Raw genomic sequence first — 22,004 nt, forward strand, 5'->3', positions numbered from 1 at the left:
GATCGTTTTGGTTTTAAATTCTGGTGCACCTAATGCTTATACATAATGCTTCAATCATTGCCATTGTTTTGCCATAAGGAAGGTAAAGTCACAGATTTGTTGTATTTTCTCACGTTTAAATTTGTTCAGGGGCTCCGTTTGAAATGAGTTCATTGATCTATATGACTTTGCTTCAAGTTCACAAATATAACAGTTCCAGCTAAAAGTGTACAGATGTGTCAAGTAACAAAATACAAAAACTTTGTTACCTTGCTTAAGTAGAAATTTTGGGTATCTATACTGTACTGAAGTAATTATTTTTCATCCGACTTTTTACTTCTACTCCTTACATTTTCACCCAATTATCTGTACTTTCAGCTCCTTACATTTTAAAAACAACCTCGTTACTCCTATTTCATTTCCCCTTTTTTTAATTCCGTTGTGCCTAAATTGCACCCCCCGTCAGATTACGACCCCCCGCATAAAATTTGATGGGGATTCGCTAATCCTAGCCCCTCACTCAACCCTAACACCTAATGTTAGTGGGGAATAGGGGAGTCGTAATCTGACAGGGAGTCCAAATTCTGCACCACACCGGTTTGACATCATTAAAAAAAACTCGCACCCAAGTACCACTAGCCAATGGCTTTCAAAAACTCGCCATCTAATTTTAAAAAGTATATTGAGGTAAACTGAAATTTTCAAATCAGTCGATTATTGACAAATTTGAAATTCGACATTAGCCAAATGTTATCTGATCTTATATTATTGCTATATGCAATATTTGTAAGTTAATTGTGCAAGCTATAGTTTTTTGTTATTATCAGTCAATTGTTTGCTATGGCTAGGTACATGCCATGGTTTGCTTGCTAGCAGTAGGCTTTGATTCAACGATGCAAACTCCGTCATCATATCTCCCGCTCCATGAACAAGGATGTGATTTTTCCGAATAAATACGGATTTCCGTATTTTAAGACCTCGCGGATCCCCGTTTAAATTGCATAAATTCGATTAATTTTCATTCGTGAAGGGATTGGGGGGGGGGGTTGTGCCATCACATAGCCGGCCAAAAGGATCCTTTCTACGCTCTCTACGTCATGCACACGCTTGATATAAATCCAGAGCGATATCTTCATTCAGAACATACTTTTGCTAACTATCTTTATGTATCCAGAGAGTCAGTGAGAAATCAACGCCATACACAGCTCTTTTGTACTCAAAAAAGTGCGTCGTGTCATTTTTATTTAAGTGGGTAACTGAACAGGGTTTTGTAACGTATACAGAAAATTTGAGAAGTCTGTGATATGCTTAATATTATCTATATACAGAGACTAAAATAGGCCATTCCTCTATGTAATGGTTTAATACTATACAAATGGGTGATCTAGTCACTTTTAATATAAGCATTTGCAAATACCTTTCATTACATGCGGATTAATGCGGACCAACGCCGTAATGATGCGCCATCTAGTGGCTGTATATGGCAGTCACTTGAGGGCACCTTATTCTTTACATTTTGTGTTCAATTATTGTTTGATGAATTATTGCCAGTACTCGAGTTGAGGGGGGATGGCACCCCCCTTTGAAATAAAGATGGTCAAAATCATCCCCCTTCCCATCCCCTGCTGTTTTATCAATGAATGTGTAAATATTAGCACTATTTCAACATTTCGTTTTTGCGAATATTGAATAGGATAAAATACTGTGGACGAGGGGAACGTGCACATATAATGACTGGACGATTTTCTTTAATTGACGTCACGTCAGCGACATAGAAGCGCAGGTGATGGTGCAGGTGATTTCAGCATCGTGGACAGTTTGACCTGATGGACTTCGGCTTTAAGAGGGCAAGAAGTAGCACTGAAGGTAAGTCAAGAGCCAGGAATACTTTTGATAAGTCACCAAAGGCGGAATCTCTGGACAGAGGCCACAACAACACAGTTAACGAGTAAGTTTGGAGCTTTTTTCTTGTTAGCTAACGTCAGCTAGCTATCTGACGTCAGGTAAGAGTTTACATTCACAAAGTTAATGTTAGATTTAGTTTCTGTTTCACCTGGAATATCTTACTGCAGAGTTTCCCACATCAGTTTACAGCGGCCGCCTAAGCAACACACGCCTGCCTCCTTAACTAGACTAAGAAGAAAAAATCAATCATTGTAATGAGCGTTATCTGCCATGTTATAACTCTGCCCATGACCGATCAGGTGCATCTGGTGGGATGTCATCGCGCTATCTATCATCGTTCGCCAAATATTTTACAACTTATTGATGGCAAGTGCAAGGAAAGTCATAGCTAGCCATTACTTTTCCTTGCATGAAATTAAATCCTAACAAAGATAGGCATTGAACTGATCAGTTATTCAATGTGTTCCCCCTTTTTTGTCTTTTGTTTGGCCACCTCAAGTTTAAGAAATATCAGGTAGTGCTATGAATTTGTATTATATGTATTATTTTCAGATTTTGTAAATTGTACATTTGTTTAATCCATTTGTTCATGCACTTCAATAAAAATGGACTTGACTTGATAGGATTCATGTTCATTTACAATGTTTGGTTTGAACATTTAATAGATTAATTCCCGATAGATTTATAGGTATCATAATTATGAAGCTGAACTTGCACCCAGTAGGAAAATGTGTCCTCTGTATTTACCCTAACTATGTAGAGTAGTAGCCAATGGCGAACAACTCCAATTCAGAGGTCAAGATCAATGACAGGAGTATCTGATACGTAATATATAAATAGCATGCATGTTGTTTTAGTTATTTAATATAATAGTTATCTTTGTGCTTAAACAATGATCAAAAGGGTACACCGTTGGTCTCCCACCATATGTGCTGTCATCAGCACAAATGATCTGTCCCTAAACATTAAATCCAATCCACCATCCTGCTGATTATTTTTTACAACTTGAGTACTGATTATTGCTGATTACAATCAAAGTATACAATTATGCCTAATATAAACTACTCAAGGGATACCATTTGTTAATGCCATCTTATTTGATATAAGCATAAGATATTTGCACAAAGCAGCAACCTTTTTTATTTAATATTGTTTAGATGACTGTTAAACTAATGAACATTTGAACTGATATTCTCATAATTGATTGTCAAAATTTGGTAATTGTAATCGTCTGGTGTTGTGTTGCTAAGTGAAAAATATCTATTTTTGGCAAACAGTTGCCTGTTTTTAATCATGTAACATTAAAGACTATTTTGTGGGTGATTGGGGTTGGGCGGTGCATGCAGTCTTCCTTCATTTTTGGTCCTGGGCTGATCACATGCCTGATGAAACACATGTTAATGCTCAGTAGTACACGCATATGGTTCTTCAATGTATTTGCATTGTACTAAAATGCGTTCCTTTTCAATGGGCATATATGCGGCTGAAACAGGTTGCCTAGTGCATCCCAAATTTTTCAACATTAAAATTATAATTTAACAAAAGTCATTATGGCCTTTAGATTTTTTTTTTTTTTGAGGAGGTGGGGTAGTGCACAATAGGCCCCTGTGGCGCGGACTAAGCTTTTGTCCTTGATGGCATTTTTTTCCTAACAATACTTTTAGTTTTATACTTTAAGTAGTTCTGAAACCAGTACTTTTACTTGAGTTAAAAGCTGGAGTTGATGCTTCAACTTCTACAGAAGTCTTTTTAAACCCTTGTATCTATACCTCTACTTGAGTAATGAATGTGAATACTTTTGACACCTCTGAAAGTGTCACATACTTTTTATGAGGCTCAGAACCTAGTATTCCTTAGTATCCAAATTCTTGGGTCATTACTGATGGGAACACCTAAATCATCTTGTACGTATTTGAACATCGATGATATACCCTAAAACTTCAAAGCAGAATATTAGATTTTGATTGGGAGATACAAGATATTCCATAACTAAGTGTACAAGAGTATGCAAAAAATATGCAAATTAAATGGTTTACTGATATTGTGATTGTAAATGAGCATAGCAAATATGAGACTAGAGGTTCATACTCCAGTGCTAGAAGTGGGGACCAATTTCACTAGTACTAATTCCTGTTTAAAATCATTAGCATTTTACAGATAAGGGATAAATAAAATAGGGAAAATGCTATTTAAAATTGGCATTTTGACAGTTATGATTTGCTGCTGTATTTTTCAATGTCTATTTAGGGTCAAACCGCTACATTTTTAATACATTACTGCCAATTTAATAGATCGAAAGACCATGGGATCACTCACAAACTTTGTGAATATACTATAAATTGCTTTAGATAAAAGCAAACAAAACCAAATCTATAGCCATCAACGCAATAGTATGCAATATATTTAGAACCAAAACAAGTCTAATTTCATACAATAAAATAAACAACCAGATTATGTAGAAATACCACACTAGTTTGAGGTACTTATTGTACTTTATGGAAACAGACTTAATTCATGCAGCGCAATACATCTCTACAATATTTTATGGCTCTTAGATTATTTTTGACAGACCAAAAATGATACCTTAAAAATATACATTTTGGAATGCATCCAACTACTTTCCCCCTGTAAAACCAGTTTCAAAAACATTCTTTAGGATGGAGACAATATAATGCACATTTCTGCAAAAAAGTCAAAGAGTCAACGGCTCCAAGTCAAATACATTTATTGAGGATAGTTTATGCTTTCTTTTGTGTAGCAGCTTTCTGGAGCTTCTTCACCTCGTGCTTGATGATTCTGTTCCTCTGCAGAAAGATATAAAATGATTAGTTCTTATCACACTAACAATTCTACCAATGTCCAAATAGAAAAATGTAGACCTACCATCTTCCTGGCCTTTATCACCTTGTAGCGATCAAAGTCAGACATTGCAGCCCTCTGTTAAAAGAGTAAGACATTTACTATTGTGGGAACCACTATAAAAAAGTGTGAGCATTATTATGCATGATTAGTAAATGCACATGATCCTATTCAGTTCCTTAGATTTACTAGTAAAGGGATTCACATCAGATTAAAACACAGTTGCCAAGGTTTGCACAGGACATCAAGATTGAGGACACCATCCTCAAATTTGAATCGTAAACAGCCAACAAAGGTGTGCGTAATAGTCTTGGGTAGTTTTTATTCTGAATTAACAAACCAAGTTCAGAATTATCTTGCATACCTTCTTTCTGGCCCCGATTTTCTTGGCCCAGTTGCTTTCTTCCCACTTCTTGTTAACCTCTGCCTTCTCCCAGGCACGTCTCACAAACTTCTGACGAGCACTGAAATAAACCAAACACACATGCAATGTTTTTAACACATGAGAATGCAAATTAAAAAAAAGTTAAATCAACTTCAATAAAATTTCCAAAGATGTCAAGACATCCCTAATTCTGGACCAAGGATAATCAAATAGTGCTTTGAATCAGTTTATTAACTAACATTATACACATTTTAACAACTGAATAGAATACAAAAGTCTCAAATGCTCACCTGTGAGGTACTTTGATGACGTAGTCAGTGAGCTGCAGGCACTTGAAGGGCAATGCCTGTCTCTTCACACCGGTGCATGGACCATCTACCAATGCCTACATAAAACAAGCATTCAGTTATGTTTGACAGATTACTCAAGTTTTGAAGTTAAATGCACTATAAAAATGTGTATTTAAAACAACAGCCACATACTATGCAGATAAACCCATTGAAAACTTACCCTGTTTTGGTCAATGACATCTACAATTGCCACCAGTTTGCCCTCATGAGGTCCGAATGCAACGAAGGCAACGCGGCCAATTTCGACGAAGCGCTTGAATACCTAAACAGATATATAGAAGAAAATTGGTTATAATGTAACGTCGACTGTAAATTGTAAAACAAACACAAGACCGCCTCATAAGGACCGCCAATATCACCGAGAGGAATTCCCTTACTGTAAAAATAAACCGAGACGGACACGTTTTGGCAGTTTTTACTCTTACAAATGTGGTTGGTCCAACACTTACTGTAGCCAAACATTACAACAATCCCGCCGACTAACCGGTCATTCGTTCATATGGACGAGACTGCATGCGCCACAACACAAACGTAATTACAAACACTAATAATAGGAATTTGTTAATTTAGTCTGACCATGACAAACAACGAATTTTGCGGGTTGTGAATTGCGTGAGTAGATTCACTAAACTTCGGCCCGAATGAATCCACCACGTTGTTTCGAGACATGCCTTATTTTCACTACGATAGCGCTTATGGGTTGATTTACACTACATAACCATTACAGACGGGGGCATTAAGATGTAAAAATGCGTATATGGTGCACATTTGACGGTAACTCTACATAAAATCCCTAGATTTACTAAACTTTAGAATCCGTGTAAGTGAGTTCACTCACCATGATGGCATACCGTGGTAGAGAAAGGACGAAAGGACTTCCGCTCTGCGATGATGTGGCTTCCGTTTTACGACTGCGCATGCGTGCGCGATCTAACGTGAAGCGTCCTTTAAAAATAAAAGTTAGGTAATGATTAAAGTTTTTAAAATAATTTACTTTGAGCAAGTTAATTGTATACGAAGCAAAGCCTTGCATATGTTCGTTCAAGATTAACCGTTTAAATCACACAAGATTTTTTATTGAACGGTGGGAACGGAAATAACCAACTGATTTTATTTGTCTGGTACATTTAGAAAACACGGCGATATTTTATACACACATAAGTTGAAAGATTACATAATAAATTGTAAACTGTTTTTGTTTCGTGTGGTGTCAAGTTAGACAAATCTACGCCCATATGAAGGAAAGCAGTTTAGTGTTTGGCCGCTGGATGGCGCTAGATGTTCAAATGTTCAGGTTGCAGATGTTCACAGTCACACGTAAATACAACTTTTACAGCAAACGTGGCAGGTTTGTGCTTAAGAAATGTTATGTCTTAACAGAGTGGAAGGGAGGCTCGTTGGTCTAGGGGTATGATTCTCGCTTAGGGTGCGAGAGGTCCCGGGTTCAAATCCCGGACGAGCCCTAACATTTTGAAATTGTTGTTTTAAGTGATGACAACAATGGTAAAACACCGAACAACTGTAATGTGACTGACCCTGGATCACAAGACCAGTCTTAAGTAGCACGGGAACATTTTAAGTAAAAGCCTAAAATATGGGTTAAAATTATCCATCATGTTCCATGAAGATAAGTAAATTTCCTACCTGTTACATTATCTAACAGTCCCTTTTTTAGCCACATGAAAATGCAATATTTGAACTTAAATGGTTGTAACTCATGAATGCTTTGGAGTAAAGACCTATGGTTGTAAAGAAGACACTTGGAAGATTATTTCTGGTTAATATTAAAAAAAACGGTTATTTTAGTTTATTTTTACTGCTATAACAAACTATGGAAATATTATGGTTAGATTTTAATTTGAAAAACTTCTATATGTTTCGGCCTAAAAATGTCAAAAGGTCAAAGTCCCAAGTACCACCAGTTTTTTAAGCTTGATAGACCAAATGATGTGTCTTCTGTGGGTGTTTTAGTTGCAGTACCACAACAATCAATAGGGGCAACCTTTGCTTTTGATCATCTGACATTGAACACCACAACAGAAATTGAGATTCTTCTTTTTCATTTTTTTTTAATTCCTCACATGAAGAAACAATTAAAAATCAGACAGGACCGTTAAATATTGAAGTAAATTTAATCGTTCCGCTGGCGGATCAATGTCATTTAGCAGGACATAGATTTTTTGAAGCTTACATTTGCAAATTGATTACTCATTCTACATATTTCATTTTATAATACAATGATGAAATATGTAGTCTAGAGATTTATACCTTTCCACCAATATATAGTTTGTTATTATTAGGGTTCGAGCCCGAAGGGCTAGAAACCTATTGTATTTGTTGGTTTTATTATTCTTCTTCTTATTATTATTCTGCCATAAAACTGATACTGCAGCCCAAACCGTAAGGCCGACAGAGCTGAGACTTGGTCAGATGGTAGTAGTCCTTGTCGCTACTCAGATACACGGAGCCAGCCATATCGACCCATAGGTGGCGCTATAGCAATACCAAACGCGTTTGCGCTTGTTACTCCGAAACCGTTTGTCGCACACCCAAGTGTCTTATATCAGTGTAATCACTGGCTCAAAACTTAAAAAACGTATATCTCCGATTTCATTTCCGCCATTATAGATTTTTCGCTAATTAGCATTTTATGAAAAAAAAAAAAAATGAACTAGTCCCTGGATTTTTGCCCTATTGGAACCAAACCAACGCTGATGAGTTCTGTGGAGTGTGAATATGAATAATTATTAAAAAAAAGTTCAATTTTCAATTCACGGTCGCTAGGTGGCGCTAAAACATCCAAACCGGAAGTAACATATTTAGCTAAAATGGCCATAACTCCTGAACTGTTTGAGATATCTTCATGGGGCTTGGAACACATGTGTAGACCCTCAGTCCGGGGTCACAATAAAAAGACAGTGGCGTTTGGCCACTAGATGGCGCTATAATTTGAATGAGCTAGAAAATGTCTATAACTACGCAACAGTTTGCCCGATTGACTTATTATTTGGTATGGTGTGTCTTTGTCTCATTCTACATAAATATCTAAATGGACATTGGCGTATATCAAAAAACATGGCCGCCATTGGTCGATGAAGTTTGAGCACTCATTACGCCGGGTTAACGGAGGCCGATCAAAACGCCACTCACTGGGCTTATTTGTCTCATTGTCCTGACGGTGTGTAAGAAACATGAACTTATTCGGCCACCTGGGGGCGTAATAGCGCTTTTGGAGTGCATGCACAACTGTGTATCACGTGATATTTGACATTTACCCAAACTATGGTTATAATATGATAGTACTCTTCATTCTGAGCAACTTTGCCTCTGGAACAACTTCTATTGATCAAACGGTTCGTGAGTTATCGCTGATGATGTCAAAAACCTACTTTCGCGAACTAGTTCCTGGTTTTTCAACCGATAGGAACCAAACCAATGCAGATGACTTCTGTGGAGTGTGAATGTAAATAATCATTGAAAAAAAGTTGAAATTTTTCTTTCACCGCTGCTTAGGGACGCCAAAACTTAAAATGGTCTGAGCCTATCACATTAAAATGGCCATAAATCCAGAACGGCTTAACATATCATCATGGGGCTCAGATGGTATGTGTAGACCATCACTCCAAGGTCACATACAAAGGAAGGTGGCGTTTGGATACTAGGTGGCGCTAAAACATTAAAAAAGGCAAAATGTACATGTATTTTGGTGGCCTGGACAACTTTGTGTCATGTGACATTTGACTAATACACAAACTATTGATATCAAACGATAGATCTCCTCATTCATAACAACTTTGCCTCTTGAACCATTGATGTCTATCAAATGGTTTGTGAGTTATTGGTGATGATGTATAAAACCTACTTTTGCAAACTTGTTCAAAGATTTTCAAGCAATTACAAAATTTCCACCACAGTACATTTCTCTGGACTCTCTAGGTCAATAATCATCAAAAACATGTTGAGTTTTTTTTGTTTTGTGACCATAACAGGGTCCTTTATTATATTAGCGTGAAACAAGTGTGGTGAAGGTCACCACTCCTTAATAATTAATCCAACTGACTTGCCATTAAGTACTATTATACATATTATGACACAAAACAAGCATGCAACATGTGATTCTTATCGGAAGAGGCATGCCTTCACAACAGTCAAAAAGGTGAAATATCATACATTTAAAATTACTATTTTAAACTTGTCTTTAATAAATACATCATTTGCTAGTCAAATTGCTAATCAGCCAGTCACATAGCATAAACTCAATCCATTTTGGCATCTAGACGTGGTAAACACACTTGCTGAAGTTCAAACCGAGCATCAAAATGGAGAAACAATTGGATATATGGTATGGGATATATTAGATAACACATACCACCTGAGGATTGTTGCCAACCATGTCCATGTTTTGATGGCTACTTCCAGCAGTAAAAAAAATCGACCATGTCAGAAAGCTCAAATGATCTCAAACTGGTTTCTTGAACATGACAATGAGCTCACTGTACTCCAATGGCCTTCAGAGTCACCAGACTCAACCAAATAAGCATCACTTAAATGGCAAGGTCTTCTGGAATATTGTTGCAGACCATGAATGTGAATCAATTATCTATTTAAATTGGTCGTATTTTTTTTATCAATTCTTCAGAACAAAAAATAAGCTATTTTGAAGAATGTGCATTGTATTAAAAAAAAGACCTATATCTGTGCAATAGAATGTTTTAGAGACACAGGAGTTGCTTTGTTTTGCTAATGGCTTCGTTCTTTATCAATTGACAGCTGCCAAGCCACACCCTTAGCAACCAAACAGATTATTTTTTGCAATCGTCTAGCCAGACCTACATCTCTGCAGTAGAATATTATAAAGACACGGGGCTTGGTTCGTTTGACTTGTGGTTTGATGTGTTATTAATTGACAGGTATTAATTGACACCCATGGCAACCGAACAGGTTAGCTTAGCAACCGTTTAGCAAGATCTCTATCTCTGCAACAAATCATCATAGAGACATGAGAAATGGTTTATTGCACTCGTCCCTTAGGTATTATCGGTTTACGCCCGTTTTTGCATACGAGTGTACGCATGCATGGTCTGTATTAAAAGTTACCAACCGTTTCTGTCATATTTCTTGGTGTGGAAGAGTGTCATTCGTTGTGGATTTGTTACGGTGCCATTCCTGAGCCTAGTTGACAATGGCAAGGCCAATAGAGGCCTTAGACTGCTCGAACCCGCTAAATGCTGCTTGCAGCTTTAATTATATTTGAATTCATATGCAAAACAAACTGTAAACTAAGATGTTCTGTATACGACCGCACGCCAGGTTAAAGTCTCCGTGAAGATATTATCATATCCTAAAACCATACATCAATACACAGTTTAATTATTCCCTTGTCAGATTATGTAAAATTTTAAATTTAGAGGTATGCTGTATATTTTATTACTTGTTACATAAGCGCATCCTTAGGCTTCATTAAATTTATATTCATGCTCCCTGTCAGTTTTGGGTAAATTACTCTGAAAAAGTAATTAATTACTAGTTACTCATTACATATTCAATAGTGTAATTAGACTACTGTCCAAATTACTCTGTCCAAAAGTATTTAGATACTCATTACTAATTACTTTCTATATCCTACATCGACCTTGATTAGTTAAGTGATTCAATGATACACATGAAATGCTTATTTAATTCATTCAAATAAATAATATTATTAACTGACCAAAGTATTACAAATGTGAGAATTATACATTAAAGCACAGATTTTAAAGTAAGACTTTGAATTTTGATGTCAATTACACTATTGCACACGCATATTTCACAAAGTATTTAGTACATCAAAAGTAACTGTAATTAAATTACAGAAAACATATGAGTAATCCTTTACTTTACTTTTTCAAGGGAAAAGTAATTAAATTACAGTAACTAATTACTTAGTAACTAGTTACACCCAACACTGCTCCCTGTGTACTTTAAAGGCCTATAATTATATTTATTAGACTTAATTTGTTTTAACTATACTTTGCATGCTGTACTGTACAATAATTGAAATGAGAGGCAACCGATTTAAATTTCTGTCATTTATTTATTAATTTATTTCTTTATTATGTTTTAGTGACAGTATGAGTGTGCTATTTAGGCTACTGAATTTTTTGTTGCAATAATAAATCTTTACTTACATAAAGATTAAATAAATTAACAATTGTACTTTTGTCAAACAATATTGTAACTGTGGCTAATAGATATCTGTAGAGGTGTACAGATGTATTTTAAAGAATGAATGCACTTTATGACGAAATGCAGTTTAAAAAGACATGCGTCGCCCTCTATCGGCGAACATTGAAATGAATGTGTTTATAAGGTCCGTCTTTGGACCTTAGGGATATTCTTTGACTGTGACCACATCCCTTTTTTACAATGTTAGTTTACTTTCACCAAATTTTATGCCAGCATTATATGACAGTACGAAGAAACAATGAGAACAGACCAAGATGATCTTGTATTTACAACAAGCAGGTAAACTCTGTATGTTTGTATCTTTTGTGTTTGTGGGAAATAAAGAAGACAAATGTGTATAAACATTGACGATGTAATTTTATTTGTAGTCAATGTTATAAGAGTCTCTTAAAATGATGTATTTGAGGAAGGAAGATATTTCATATCGTTTAAACGTACAGTATTGTTAATTGATGAACTGCATGGGAAAGCACTTATAGAGACACATTAAAGCTGTAAAAAAATACTTTTTCGAACCTTAATGAAGATAAGAAACATTGAAAGAATTTATGTTCAACATAACTGTGGAAATAGGGCATGTGTCAGTCATTGCGAAATACACTAGAGGCATGTTCTAAATACCAACAGTTCTGTTTGTAATATATTAAGAAATAAAACACGGAATCGAGAGGGAATTATTTCAAATATTAATGTTCTGTACAAATATACTGTACATTTATTTACATTATAGATCAGGATGGATATCCAGTTGGCTGCCCTCCTGGTGGTCCACCTCTCCCGCTCATCTTAAAAAAGCAGAAGACAGAATTCTGAAACGTATGTGTGTGAGCATGAGGACATGTTGTAAATAACAATGATTCCTGTAAAACCCAATCAACTTATCTTACCTTCATTTTCAGCAATCAAAGACAAGTATACACAAGGATATGTTCCCATATCTGAAGGGAATTACATTCGGACTCTGGTATTCAATGAAAAAAAGAGCTTGTGTGACAACACAGATGTCCCAGCCCCTGATATGCAAATCCCACTGGTGTTACTGCATGGTTTTGGAGCTGGGGTTGGTCTCTGGGTTAAAAACCTGCCTGTCATTGCAAAAGATAAAAGACCTGTATACGCACTGGACCTGTTGGGTTTTGGACGCAGTAGTCGACCAGTCTTTGGCAGTGATGCCCAGGAGGCAGAGGACCAGTTTGTCCAGTCACTTGAGGATTGGAGAGAGGCAGTAGGGTTGGAATACATGATTCTGCTTGGCCATGATTTTGGATGTTATGTGTCTACTGCATATGCCCTGAAATATCCTAACAGGTGACTGTTCTGCTACTTTTGTAACTGAATTAATGCTACAAAAATGTTAAAGGAATAGTTCACACAAAAATGTCAATTCTTTTATGAATACAAAACCACTGAGACATTTCAGTCATTTACGGATTTAAACAACATAGGGGAAATAAATGCTAAAGTTTTTTGGGTGAACTATACGTTTAAGAGAGATGCATTGAGAACACAGTCAAGGGGAGCTGTCAAGAATATTTTGTGAATGAATTTCATTTCCACAGAGTGAAGCACTTGGTGTTGGTGGAACCGTGGGGGTTTACAGCTAAACCAAATGTTCAGGAGCGCTGGGTTCCTATTTGGATTAAAGCCATTGGTGCTGTGTTGAACCCAATAAACCCTCTTACCATTCTCAGGCTGGCAGGCCCACTGGGTATTCAAATTTATACACACAATAACCACACAATATGGAACAGTCTGCAATGCATCAATTGTCTTAATGCACATATACCTACTTATTGTTTTTCTTTTACAGGTTCGTCTTTGATACAGGCCATGCGATCGGATTTAAAGCAGAAATATGCTTCTCTATTTGAAGATGATACAGTGGCTGATTATATATACCATGTGAATGCACAGACGCCCAGGTAAGCTCCTCACCTGGACAGACTTCCTTAAAAGTATCTCATACCTCACAGACACACATTTATGTTACATATGTTTTGTGATTTGACAGTGGAGAGAGAGCATTTAAAAACATGACAATCCCGTACACCTGGCCCCAACGCCCCATGATGGAGCGCGCAGGGATGATCAGTCCCTCGCTTCCTATGACTTTTATCTACGGATCACGTTCCAACATCGACGGCCAATCAGGAAAAGCCATGCAAGAAATCAGGCCCAACTCGGACACAGAAATAATAGTGAGTTTTACTTAACTTTCATTTAAACTGCTTATGCTGTCAGAGTAGACAAGCATATTTATTTTTAATGAAAACAAGGCTGTGAAGAGTATACATACATGCAACTCAATAAGTTGTTGGGAGTTTTTTTGTCACAAGAAATGTTAAAAGAGCAAAATTACATCACGTGGAATAGATGGATAGATGTGAATCCCCCACAGTCTTGATATTATTCACAAAAATTAACTGAATATTGTGTCTACACTATACACATTGAGTGTTGTTCTTTCTCTCTAGGTCATTCAGGGTGCAGGTCACTATGTATTTGCAGACCAATCAGAAGACTTTAGCCAGGCTGTGCTCAAAATATGTAACAATGTCAGGGACATGATGGATGGTAAAGAAGATGAGAACAACCCGGATCTCAACCGAAGACAATGAGAACTGAGAGAACATGAGTCACGAATGAGTGACCGAAGGGTCAGAAGAAAAGATAAGTATAAGAGGACGGAAGTGTAAAAAACAAAGTATGAAAGAATACAGAACACATTATTAAATCAACACTGTCAGATAACTAAGTTAGTTACTAAATGATCTTAATCTCCACAGCTTGTATTGTGTAATTTCTGAGTGATTTTGGGCACAAACAAGACATATTTCGATATATTTTACATACACTGGGCACTGGTCTTCACCACAGTTATTATATACCTGAGAAATACATATTTCGATATATTTTACATACACTGGGCACTGGTCTTCACCACAGTTATTATATACCTGAGAAATACATATTTCGATATATTTTACATACACTGGGCACTGGTCTTCACCACAGTTATTATATACCTGAGAAATACATATTTCGATATATTTTACATACACTGGGATCTGGTCTTCACCACAGTTATTATATACCTGAGAAATACATATTTCGATATATTTTACATACACTGGGCACTGGTCTTCACCAAAGTTATTATAAACCTGAGAAATACCTATTTACAGTTGTGTTCAAAATTATTCAACCCCCAATGCTGTAAATGGTTTTAGGGAATTTAGTCTACATTTGTAATTGTATTCAGAATGAAATCCTACAAGGACTTCTTAAAGAACCATATGCAACTAAAATGACATCAATTAGTTTTGTAATACAGTAGTAAATGTTTCTTTTGTGAATTCTTCATTGACATAATTATTCAACCCCTTAAAGACTACCACTCTGAAGAACAGAGGTTCAATGAAGTGTTTTCAATCAGGTATTGAAAACACCTGTGGATATCAGGGAGCAGCAATAAAGCCTAATAAGCACCAATTAGGCAGCTTTAAAATGACTGTGATACTCAGCTCCTTCTAGACATTTACTGGTGTGGTTACAAACATGGTGAGGTCAAGAGAATGGTCCAGGAAGACAAGAGAACAGGTGATTACTCTTCACAGGAAGGGCAATGGCTATAAGAAGATTGCAAAGATGTTAAACATACCAAGAGACACCATAGGAAGCATCATTCGCAAATTCAAGGCAAAGGGCACTGTTGAAACGCTACCTGGTCGTGGCAGAAAGAAGATGCTGACTTCGACTGCTGTGCGCTACCTGAAGCATAGAGTGGAGAAAAGTCCCTGTGTGACTGCTGAGGAACTGAGAAAAGATTTGTCAGATGTGGGTACTGAAGTTTCTGCTCAGACAATACGGCGCACCCTGCGTAATGAAGGCCTCCATGCCAGAACTCCCAGGCGCACCCCCTTGCTGCCCCCAAAGAATAAGAAGAGTCGACTGCAGTATGCCAAAAGTCATGTGGACAAACCACAGAAGTTTTGGGATAGTGTTCTGTGGACTGATGAAACAAAATTAGAACTGTTTGGGCCCATGAATCAACGCTATGTTTGGAGGAGGAAGAACAAGGCTTATGAAGAAAAGAACACCTTGCCTACTGTGAAGCATGGCGGGGGGTCAATCATGCTTTGGGGCTGTTTTGCTTCTGCAGGTACTCTGAAGCTTCAGCGTGTGCAAGGTACCATGAATTCTCTTCAGTACCAGGAGATATTGGATGACAATGTGATGCAGTCCGTCACAAACCTGAGGCTTGGAAGACGTTGGACCTTTCAACAGGACAATGATCCCAAACATACCTCCAAGTCCACTAGAGCATGGTTGCAGATTAAAGGCTGGAACATTTTGAAGTGGCCATCGCAGTCACCAGACTTAAATCCGATTGATAACCTCTGGTGGGACTTAAAGAAAGCAGTTGCAGTGCGCAAGCCTAAGAATGTGACTGAACTGGAGGCTTTTGCCCATGATGAATGGACGAAGATACCCGTAGATCGCTGCAAGACACTTGTGTCAAGCTATGCTTCACGTTTAAAAGCTGTTATAACTGTAAAAGGATGTTGTACTAAGTACTAAGCTTGAATGTCACTTGGGGGTTGAATAAAACTGATAATGATGTGAGCTCAGAAAAGACATTTGTGGTTATTTCATTATAAATGTTATGTTTTGTCTGACCTACACGTGCCTCTTTGATTTAATTGTAAGCAGGATGACTGAATGATCATAGTCAATGTCAAACCGACCAAAACAACCAATTTCAGTGGGGGTTGAATAATTTTGAACACAACTGTAGATATATTTTGCATGCACTGGGCACTAGTCTTCACCACAGTTATTATATACCTTATAAATACCTAAAGAGTATCAAGAAGACATGTTCTGGCCCAGTCATACATGAGTCCCAAATTTGGGCGTCACTATGACAAAATGATGATTTAATGATTTGATGTTATAATCTGTATATCTGTTCAATGATTATTCACATAAATGCACTTTGTCATTTTAAGCATGTTTAGAGCACATTTTGAGCACTTCTAACAATGTAAAATCCAGTGATGTTTCTGAGGCCTAAAAACAAGAGGCCTGAAAGTTCGTGACATCTTCTTCTCTCGTAACCTTGGGTACTTTTCCACTGTTTATTGGGTATGATCCAGCAGTTTTTCATGACTTCATAAGTATTTAAATTTTGCCCACTGAATTTAAATATGTTTTGAAAATTAGACAATATCGAGCGAACCACCGTTAGATATGTACCTCGTTGCCTACGAAATAAACGTGGCAGATCAAAAGCATTGCATGACGAAAATAAGAGAAAATGTGAATTTACCTGATTAGTTTTTGAGGAGTACTCCTATTAGAAGTTTCGCTGTAACAGTAGGCTGGAAGGCTCTGGCTTTTCAGATGCTCTGGGGAACATCTCACTTTGTTTGATACGAATAAATGAAGGGAACTCTTGACACCTGGACCTTCTTTGTCTGAGATTTTTTGAACGGCAAAATCTACTTTTGCCACATCACGTGTTGCAGAAACATTACCATCTAATGGCATGTACAGTATAAATATTCATAATTAACCATGTTAATAAATTAAATATGTTGCTTATAGGGTACTCATGTCTCAAAAAGCACAACCAATTATGAAACTAGCCACACAAAAGACTACAGTACATAATTGTGCATGGGTAAAATGAATGAAGAAAAAAACAAGTGTGTGATATGCTTATTTTATTGTGTTCAAAATTTCATGTTATAAATTATTTTCCCTCAGTGGGGCAAAATAATAGCAAGAAAAAATGTTGAGTGTATTTTAACTGACTATTACACTCAATACCATAAAAGTAGTACATATAACATATGCTGTTTCCACGAAGAAAAAATTATATGGGTGAGTAAATGACGGAATCAGCATTTGATTCATGTTGCAACTCATGCCACTTAACCTGCCAACAACATATGAAAAACAGTAAGGACATTTAGACCATACATACACACACATTACCTTCTGTTCTTATCTGTTATTTCTTACCTGTATACACCTCAATCTCACACAGACTGAGGACTTTGTGCATTCCAGGTAGAAAAATGTTGACATATCTTCCCCTTATAGGATTAAACTCAAATGTTTCTGTGACCATAGGAGGAGTGAGAATAGTTGCAGCCCTGAAAATATATAACAGAGAGTGAGAACATGAAAATAACTTTGACAAGCAAACTGCATTTCACATAATTATTACTTAATTAATTGCGTAGCAATGAATAACTTCACGTGAGACACATATAATAACAAATGTCATCCACCTTTACATTACAGCTGATATAAATGACCATTATAGCTAATGAAGTTCCAATGTTTTGACACAAATTGTTTTGAAAATACAAGTGTAGATAGATATATTATCAACTATCAATGAAAATATTCATTAAATGACTAACACTTTAAATGTTAAAAAGTTTGTCACAATTGGTCTGTTTTGCTGCAGCTCCGTGCGTTAACTTCCGGGAACTATTCAGAGGCTCCATGAACTGCCCTTGCTTTAAAAAAATGTTCTATTGGAGTCAGAGTATTTTATTTAAATGTTCTATTGGAGTATTTTAAAGTGATAGTCCACCCCAAAATAAAAAGGCTTATCATTTACTCACCCTGTCATTTCAAATCTGTATGACTTTCTTCTGCAAAACTCAAAAGATGAAGAATATCGATAACCTAATGATGGCTGTACCCATTCACTTTAATTGTATTAACACATAACCAATGCAAGTCAATGGGTACCGTTGTTGTATGGTTACCAACATTCTTTAAAATATCTTCTTTTGAGTTCTGCAGAACAGAAGCAAGAAGGCTATACAAGTTTGATGACATGATGCCAGCATGTTCATTTTTGGGTGAACTATCCCTTTAAGTTAATTTGTCAAGCACGTGTATATAAAAGCATAGACATAAAAGCCCTTTCTCATCCTTACTTCCCTGTTTATGCTTTACTTTCCTGTAAAGAAATGAAGTCAAACAAACCAAGTTATTCAAATAGGAGAAAACAATACAACAAATGAGTACATTTCTTACATCTGATTGTTGTTGCCATTGTTGTCCAGACTGTTGCCAATACGAATCTGAGCACCTTCTATCCTATCAGCACAACAGTCTCCACGATTAGTGATGATAATCTTGTTCACACTGTAGATATTTTTGAGGTGCACTCTTAACCAGGGATTATTTTCCTCAGCAGTGTGAGTGCATGAGCCGTTCAAGTAATTTGAATCTCTGTTCCCATCTACAGCACGTTGAGCATCTGCTAATTCATCGTAAGTGGACGATTGGGCAGCATAGGCCCCATGAGCAAGATTCTCTGTTGAACATGAAAACAAAACTTATTTCAGTGGTGCTTGAGTCATAATTTTTTTTTAGATTTTCACTAATTTAAGAATATTGGCATGATACACTATTAAAACTAAAGGTGGCAATTTTTTGGCAGCTTTTCCACAACGACAAAAAAATTCTGCTAAATTCCATTTGTGTTAAAGTATTTTTCGTGTATATGTACAACACGACAAAGACAAAACCTTTATTTATAGGAGTATATATTCAAAGCAACGAAGAAAACTAACATTGAATGCAATAGGATGTTCGTAATCTTTTCAAAGAATGAAATTTAAATGTACCTGTATACACTTCAAGTTCACACAGACTGAGAATTTTTGACATTCCAGATAGAAAAATGTTGATATATCGCCCATTAATAGGATTAAAAGTATAGGTTTCTGTGTCCCTAGGAGCAGTGATAATAGTTGCAGCCCTGCAAATATAAACATAACAGAATGTGAATCTGAAAAGGACGGACCTCTCTCAGCATACTGCATATCGTCTCTATCCTTCCGAAACCTTGTGTCTCCATATTTTGTGATGTTGTCCTAAATCATTATTATGAGTCACCTGTTATGTTTCTCACTTTGCAAAAATCTTAGCAATAAAAACTATTAGAAAATGCTTCTCAACTTTGACAACACAGTATTTAATCATTATAAAAATAGTGTTTTTTCCAATTCCTGCAAAGCTGTGAATTTGGACATCTAAGGTTTCTGAGGGACAGTGACAAAATGTCACATAACACACAAAATTTAGCGGCAACCAATAATTTCATACAACACAAATATGTGGAATAACATACTTTATGTCGTTTACTATAAAGGAGTGATCTTTCTAACTATTTTTTTCAATGTTGCATATTGTTTTTTCATTACACAAATTGTAGTAAATTAAGTCTCAATGCAGGGTAGGGATGAGGCCGACCATACGGTCCCCTCAGTTATTTTTTAAACATATTTAAGCAGCCGCCTACTATTCTCTCAGAAGAATATACAGCAAATGACAACATTTCTTACATCTTATTGTCGTTGCCATTGTTGTCCAGACTGTTGCCAATACGAATCTGAGCACCTTCTATCCTCTCAGCATAAGAGTCTCCACGATTAGTGATGATAATCTTGTTCACGCTGTAGATATTTTTGAGGTCCACTCTCAACCAGGGATTATTTTCCGTTGCAGTGTGAGTGCATGAGCCGTAAAAGTAATTTGAATCTCTGTTTCCATCTACAGCATGTTTAGCATCTGCTAATTCATAGTAAGTGGACGATTGGACAGCATAGGCCCCATGAGCAAGATTCCCTGTTGAACATTAAAAAACAGAACAATACTTATTTCAGTGGTGCCAAAGTAATCTAATTTTAGGTTCTATGTGTGTTAAGGTATTGTGGGTGTGTGCGTGCGTGCATGTGAAAACACAACATGACAAACAACAAACCTTTACTTTTAGGAGTAAGTATTCAAACAATGAAGAAAATCATGTGGAACACAAGTGGACAATATTTCAGTGAATATAATAAAAAAACAATCATTTACATATTGAAATGTTACCTGTCAATGTTTTTACCTGTATACACTTCAAGCTCACAAAGACTGAGAACTTTTGACATTCCAGGTAGAAAAATGTTGATATATCGCCCATTAATAGGATTAAACGTATAGGTTTCTGTGTACATAGGAGCAGTGAGAATAGTTGCAGCCCTGCGAATACAGTATATACATAACAGAATGTGAGAATGACAAATCTCTGTTAGCAAACTGCATATTATTACTGTCCTTCCAAAACGTATTATTATAAACCATTATTAGTCACCCTTTATGTGGAATAACATACTGTATGTCTTTAACTACTGCAGATAGGATTGACCGTTCTAACTACTTATTTCAATATTACACATTGATTTTTGATTACACAAATTGTTGTAAATAAAGTTCTCAATGTAGCGTAGGCGGCCGACCATACGAGCCTGTCAGATATATTTTAAGTAGCCGCCTACTATTCTCTCAGAAGAATATACAGCAAATGACAACATTTCTTACATCTGATTGTTGTTGCCATTGTTGTCCAGACTGTTGCCAATACGAATCTGAGCACCTTCTATCCTCTCAGCATAAGAGTCTCCACGATTAGTGATGATAATCTTGTTCACACTGTAGATATTTTTGAGGTCCACTCTCAACCATGGATTATTTTCCGTTGCAGTGTGAGTGCATGAGCCGTAAAAGTAATTTGAATCTTTGTTCCATCTACAGCATGTTGAGCATCTGCTAATTCATCGTAAATGGACGATTGGACAGCATAGGCCCCATGAGCAAGATTCCCTTTTGAACATTAAAAAACAGAACAATTAGACAACTGACACTGCTAAAGAAAAGCTAACAAAATATAGGAACATTTTGTATGAAATGTTTAACAGGTTCTATAGAGGTTCTATTTGTTTATGAATAAACAATAATCAACAAATTTATTTGTATTTTTACACTTACCTGTGTAAACACCAAAACACAGTTGAGGCCAAACGACGAGCAATGAAATCACAACAATATCCATCATGATTACAGCTGGAATTCTCATTCATTTAAAAGTGTTCTTCAAAGAGCTATGGCAATTCCGGGATTAAAATCCTCATCTAGCCAACGTCAAAAGATGTGACGTGGCGATGTACTATGTACTATGTACTATAGTACATCCATGACGCGTCGGTGTCTCATTATTATTCATGATACTGTGTTTTCTTGATCAATGAGAAGACATTTCTCCTAAAACAAATAAAACACAGGCAATAACATTAGACATAGACAATTGTATTGTAGGCCTACAACCAGGGGCGCCATATAGGGGGGGAAAGTTAGGACAATTCCAAGGGCCCATAACTGACAGTGGCCCCAAAAATAGGTAAAAACTAATATAAAATTATCAAAACATCATCCATTATATA

The 22,004-nt window shown here is 36.5% G+C and overlaps 3 protein-coding genes and 1 non-coding gene across 5 annotated transcripts; 2 read left to right on the forward strand and 2 right to left on the reverse strand.

Moving 5' to 3' along the window:
• Nucleotides 1-4,592: 4,592 nt before the first annotated feature.
• On the reverse strand, nt 4,593-6,418 carry rpl14 (ribosomal protein L14). The gene is made up of 6 exons (XM_056742140.1): nt 6,317-6,418; nt 5,639-5,740; nt 5,419-5,513; nt 5,108-5,207; nt 4,768-4,821; nt 4,593-4,688 (listed from the first exon to the last, which is right to left on the reverse strand). The coding sequence occupies exons 1-6, from the start codon at nt 6,395-6,397 to the stop codon at nt 4,623-4,625; spliced, it is 498 nt and encodes a 165-aa protein (XP_056598118.1). The 5' UTR covers nt 6,398-6,418; the 3' UTR covers nt 4,593-4,622.
• Nucleotides 6,419-6,869: 451 nt separating this feature from the next.
• On the forward strand, nt 6,870-6,941 carry trnap-agg (transfer RNA proline (anticodon AGG)). The gene has a single exon. It is a non-coding gene; the product is annotated as a tRNA-Pro (tRNA).
• A 4,949-nt stretch (nt 6,942-11,890) lies between these two features.
• LOC130416049 (1-acylglycerol-3-phosphate O-acyltransferase ABHD5) lies at nt 11,891-14,325 on the forward strand. The gene is made up of 7 exons (XM_056742139.1): nt 11,891-11,982; nt 12,434-12,519; nt 12,603-13,011; nt 13,263-13,411; nt 13,514-13,625; nt 13,715-13,901; nt 14,178-14,325. Exons 1-7 carry the CDS (start codon nt 11,942-11,944, stop codon nt 14,319-14,321), a joined length of 1,128 nt encoding a protein of 375 aa, XP_056598117.1. The 5' UTR covers nt 11,891-11,941; the 3' UTR covers nt 14,322-14,325.
• Nucleotides 14,326-17,417: 3,092 nt separating this feature from the next.
• On the reverse strand, nt 17,418-21,737 carry si:ch73-359m17.2 (uncharacterized protein LOC799904 homolog). Of its 2 annotated transcripts, XM_056741720.1 has the most exons (8): nt 21,553-21,732; nt 21,106-21,387; nt 20,633-20,766; nt 20,085-20,367; nt 19,365-19,498; nt 18,769-19,051; nt 17,734-17,867; nt 17,418-17,647 (listed from the first exon to the last, which is right to left on the reverse strand). In XM_056741720.1, coding segments are annotated over exons 2-8 (975 nt in total). In that variant the 5' UTR covers nt 21,108-21,387; nt 21,553-21,732; the 3' UTR covers nt 17,418-17,642. The 2 variants fall into 2 exon arrangements, with proteins under 2 accessions (XP_056597698.1, XP_056597699.1); XM_056741721.1 differs by lacking the exons at nt 20,633-20,766; nt 21,106-21,387 and having other exon boundaries at nt 21,553-21,737.
• Between the last annotated feature and the right edge of the window lie 267 nt (nt 21,738-22,004).

This window comes from Triplophysa dalaica, chromosome 25 (genome assembly GCF_015846415.1).
Source record: "Triplophysa dalaica isolate WHDGS20190420 chromosome 25, ASM1584641v1, whole genome shotgun sequence".
Taxonomy (NCBI): domain Eukaryota; kingdom Metazoa; phylum Chordata; class Actinopteri; order Cypriniformes; family Nemacheilidae; genus Triplophysa; species Triplophysa dalaica.

Bases quoted from the DNA above. Each gene is read 5' to 3' on its own strand.
- rpl14 (XM_056742140.1), bottom strand. From the start codon at position 6,397: ATGCGCAGTCGTAAAACGGAAGCCACATCATCGCAGAGCGGAAGTCCT. The intron at 5,514-5,638 runs GTAAGTTTTCAA...TGTTTTATGTAG, and splicing joins ATGTCATTGACCAAAACAGG to GCATTGGTAGATGGTCCATG. The intron at 4,822-5,107 runs GTATGCAAGATA...CTCTTTTAACAG, and splicing joins AAATCGGGGCCAGAAAGAAG to AGGGCTGCAATGTCTGACTT.
- LOC130416049 (XM_056742139.1), top strand. From the start codon at position 11,942: ATGAGAACAGACCAAGATGATCTTGTATTTACAACAAGCAG. The intron at 12,520-12,602 runs GTATGTGTGTGA...CTTCATTTTCAG, and splicing joins AGAAGACAGAATTCTGAAAC to CAATCAAAGACAAGTATACA. The intron at 13,902-14,177 runs GTGAGTTTTACT...CTTTCTCTCTAG, and splicing joins ACTCGGACACAGAAATAATA to GTCATTCAGGGTGCAGGTCA.
- si:ch73-359m17.2 (XM_056741720.1), bottom strand. The intron at 19,499-20,084 runs GTAAGAAATGTT...TTATATTTGCAG, and splicing joins AATGGCAACGACAATAAGAT to GGCTGCAACTATTATCACTG. The intron at 17,868-18,768 runs GTAAGAAATGTA...ATATATTTTCAG, and splicing joins AATGGCAACAACAATCAGAT to GGCTGCAACTATTCTCACTC.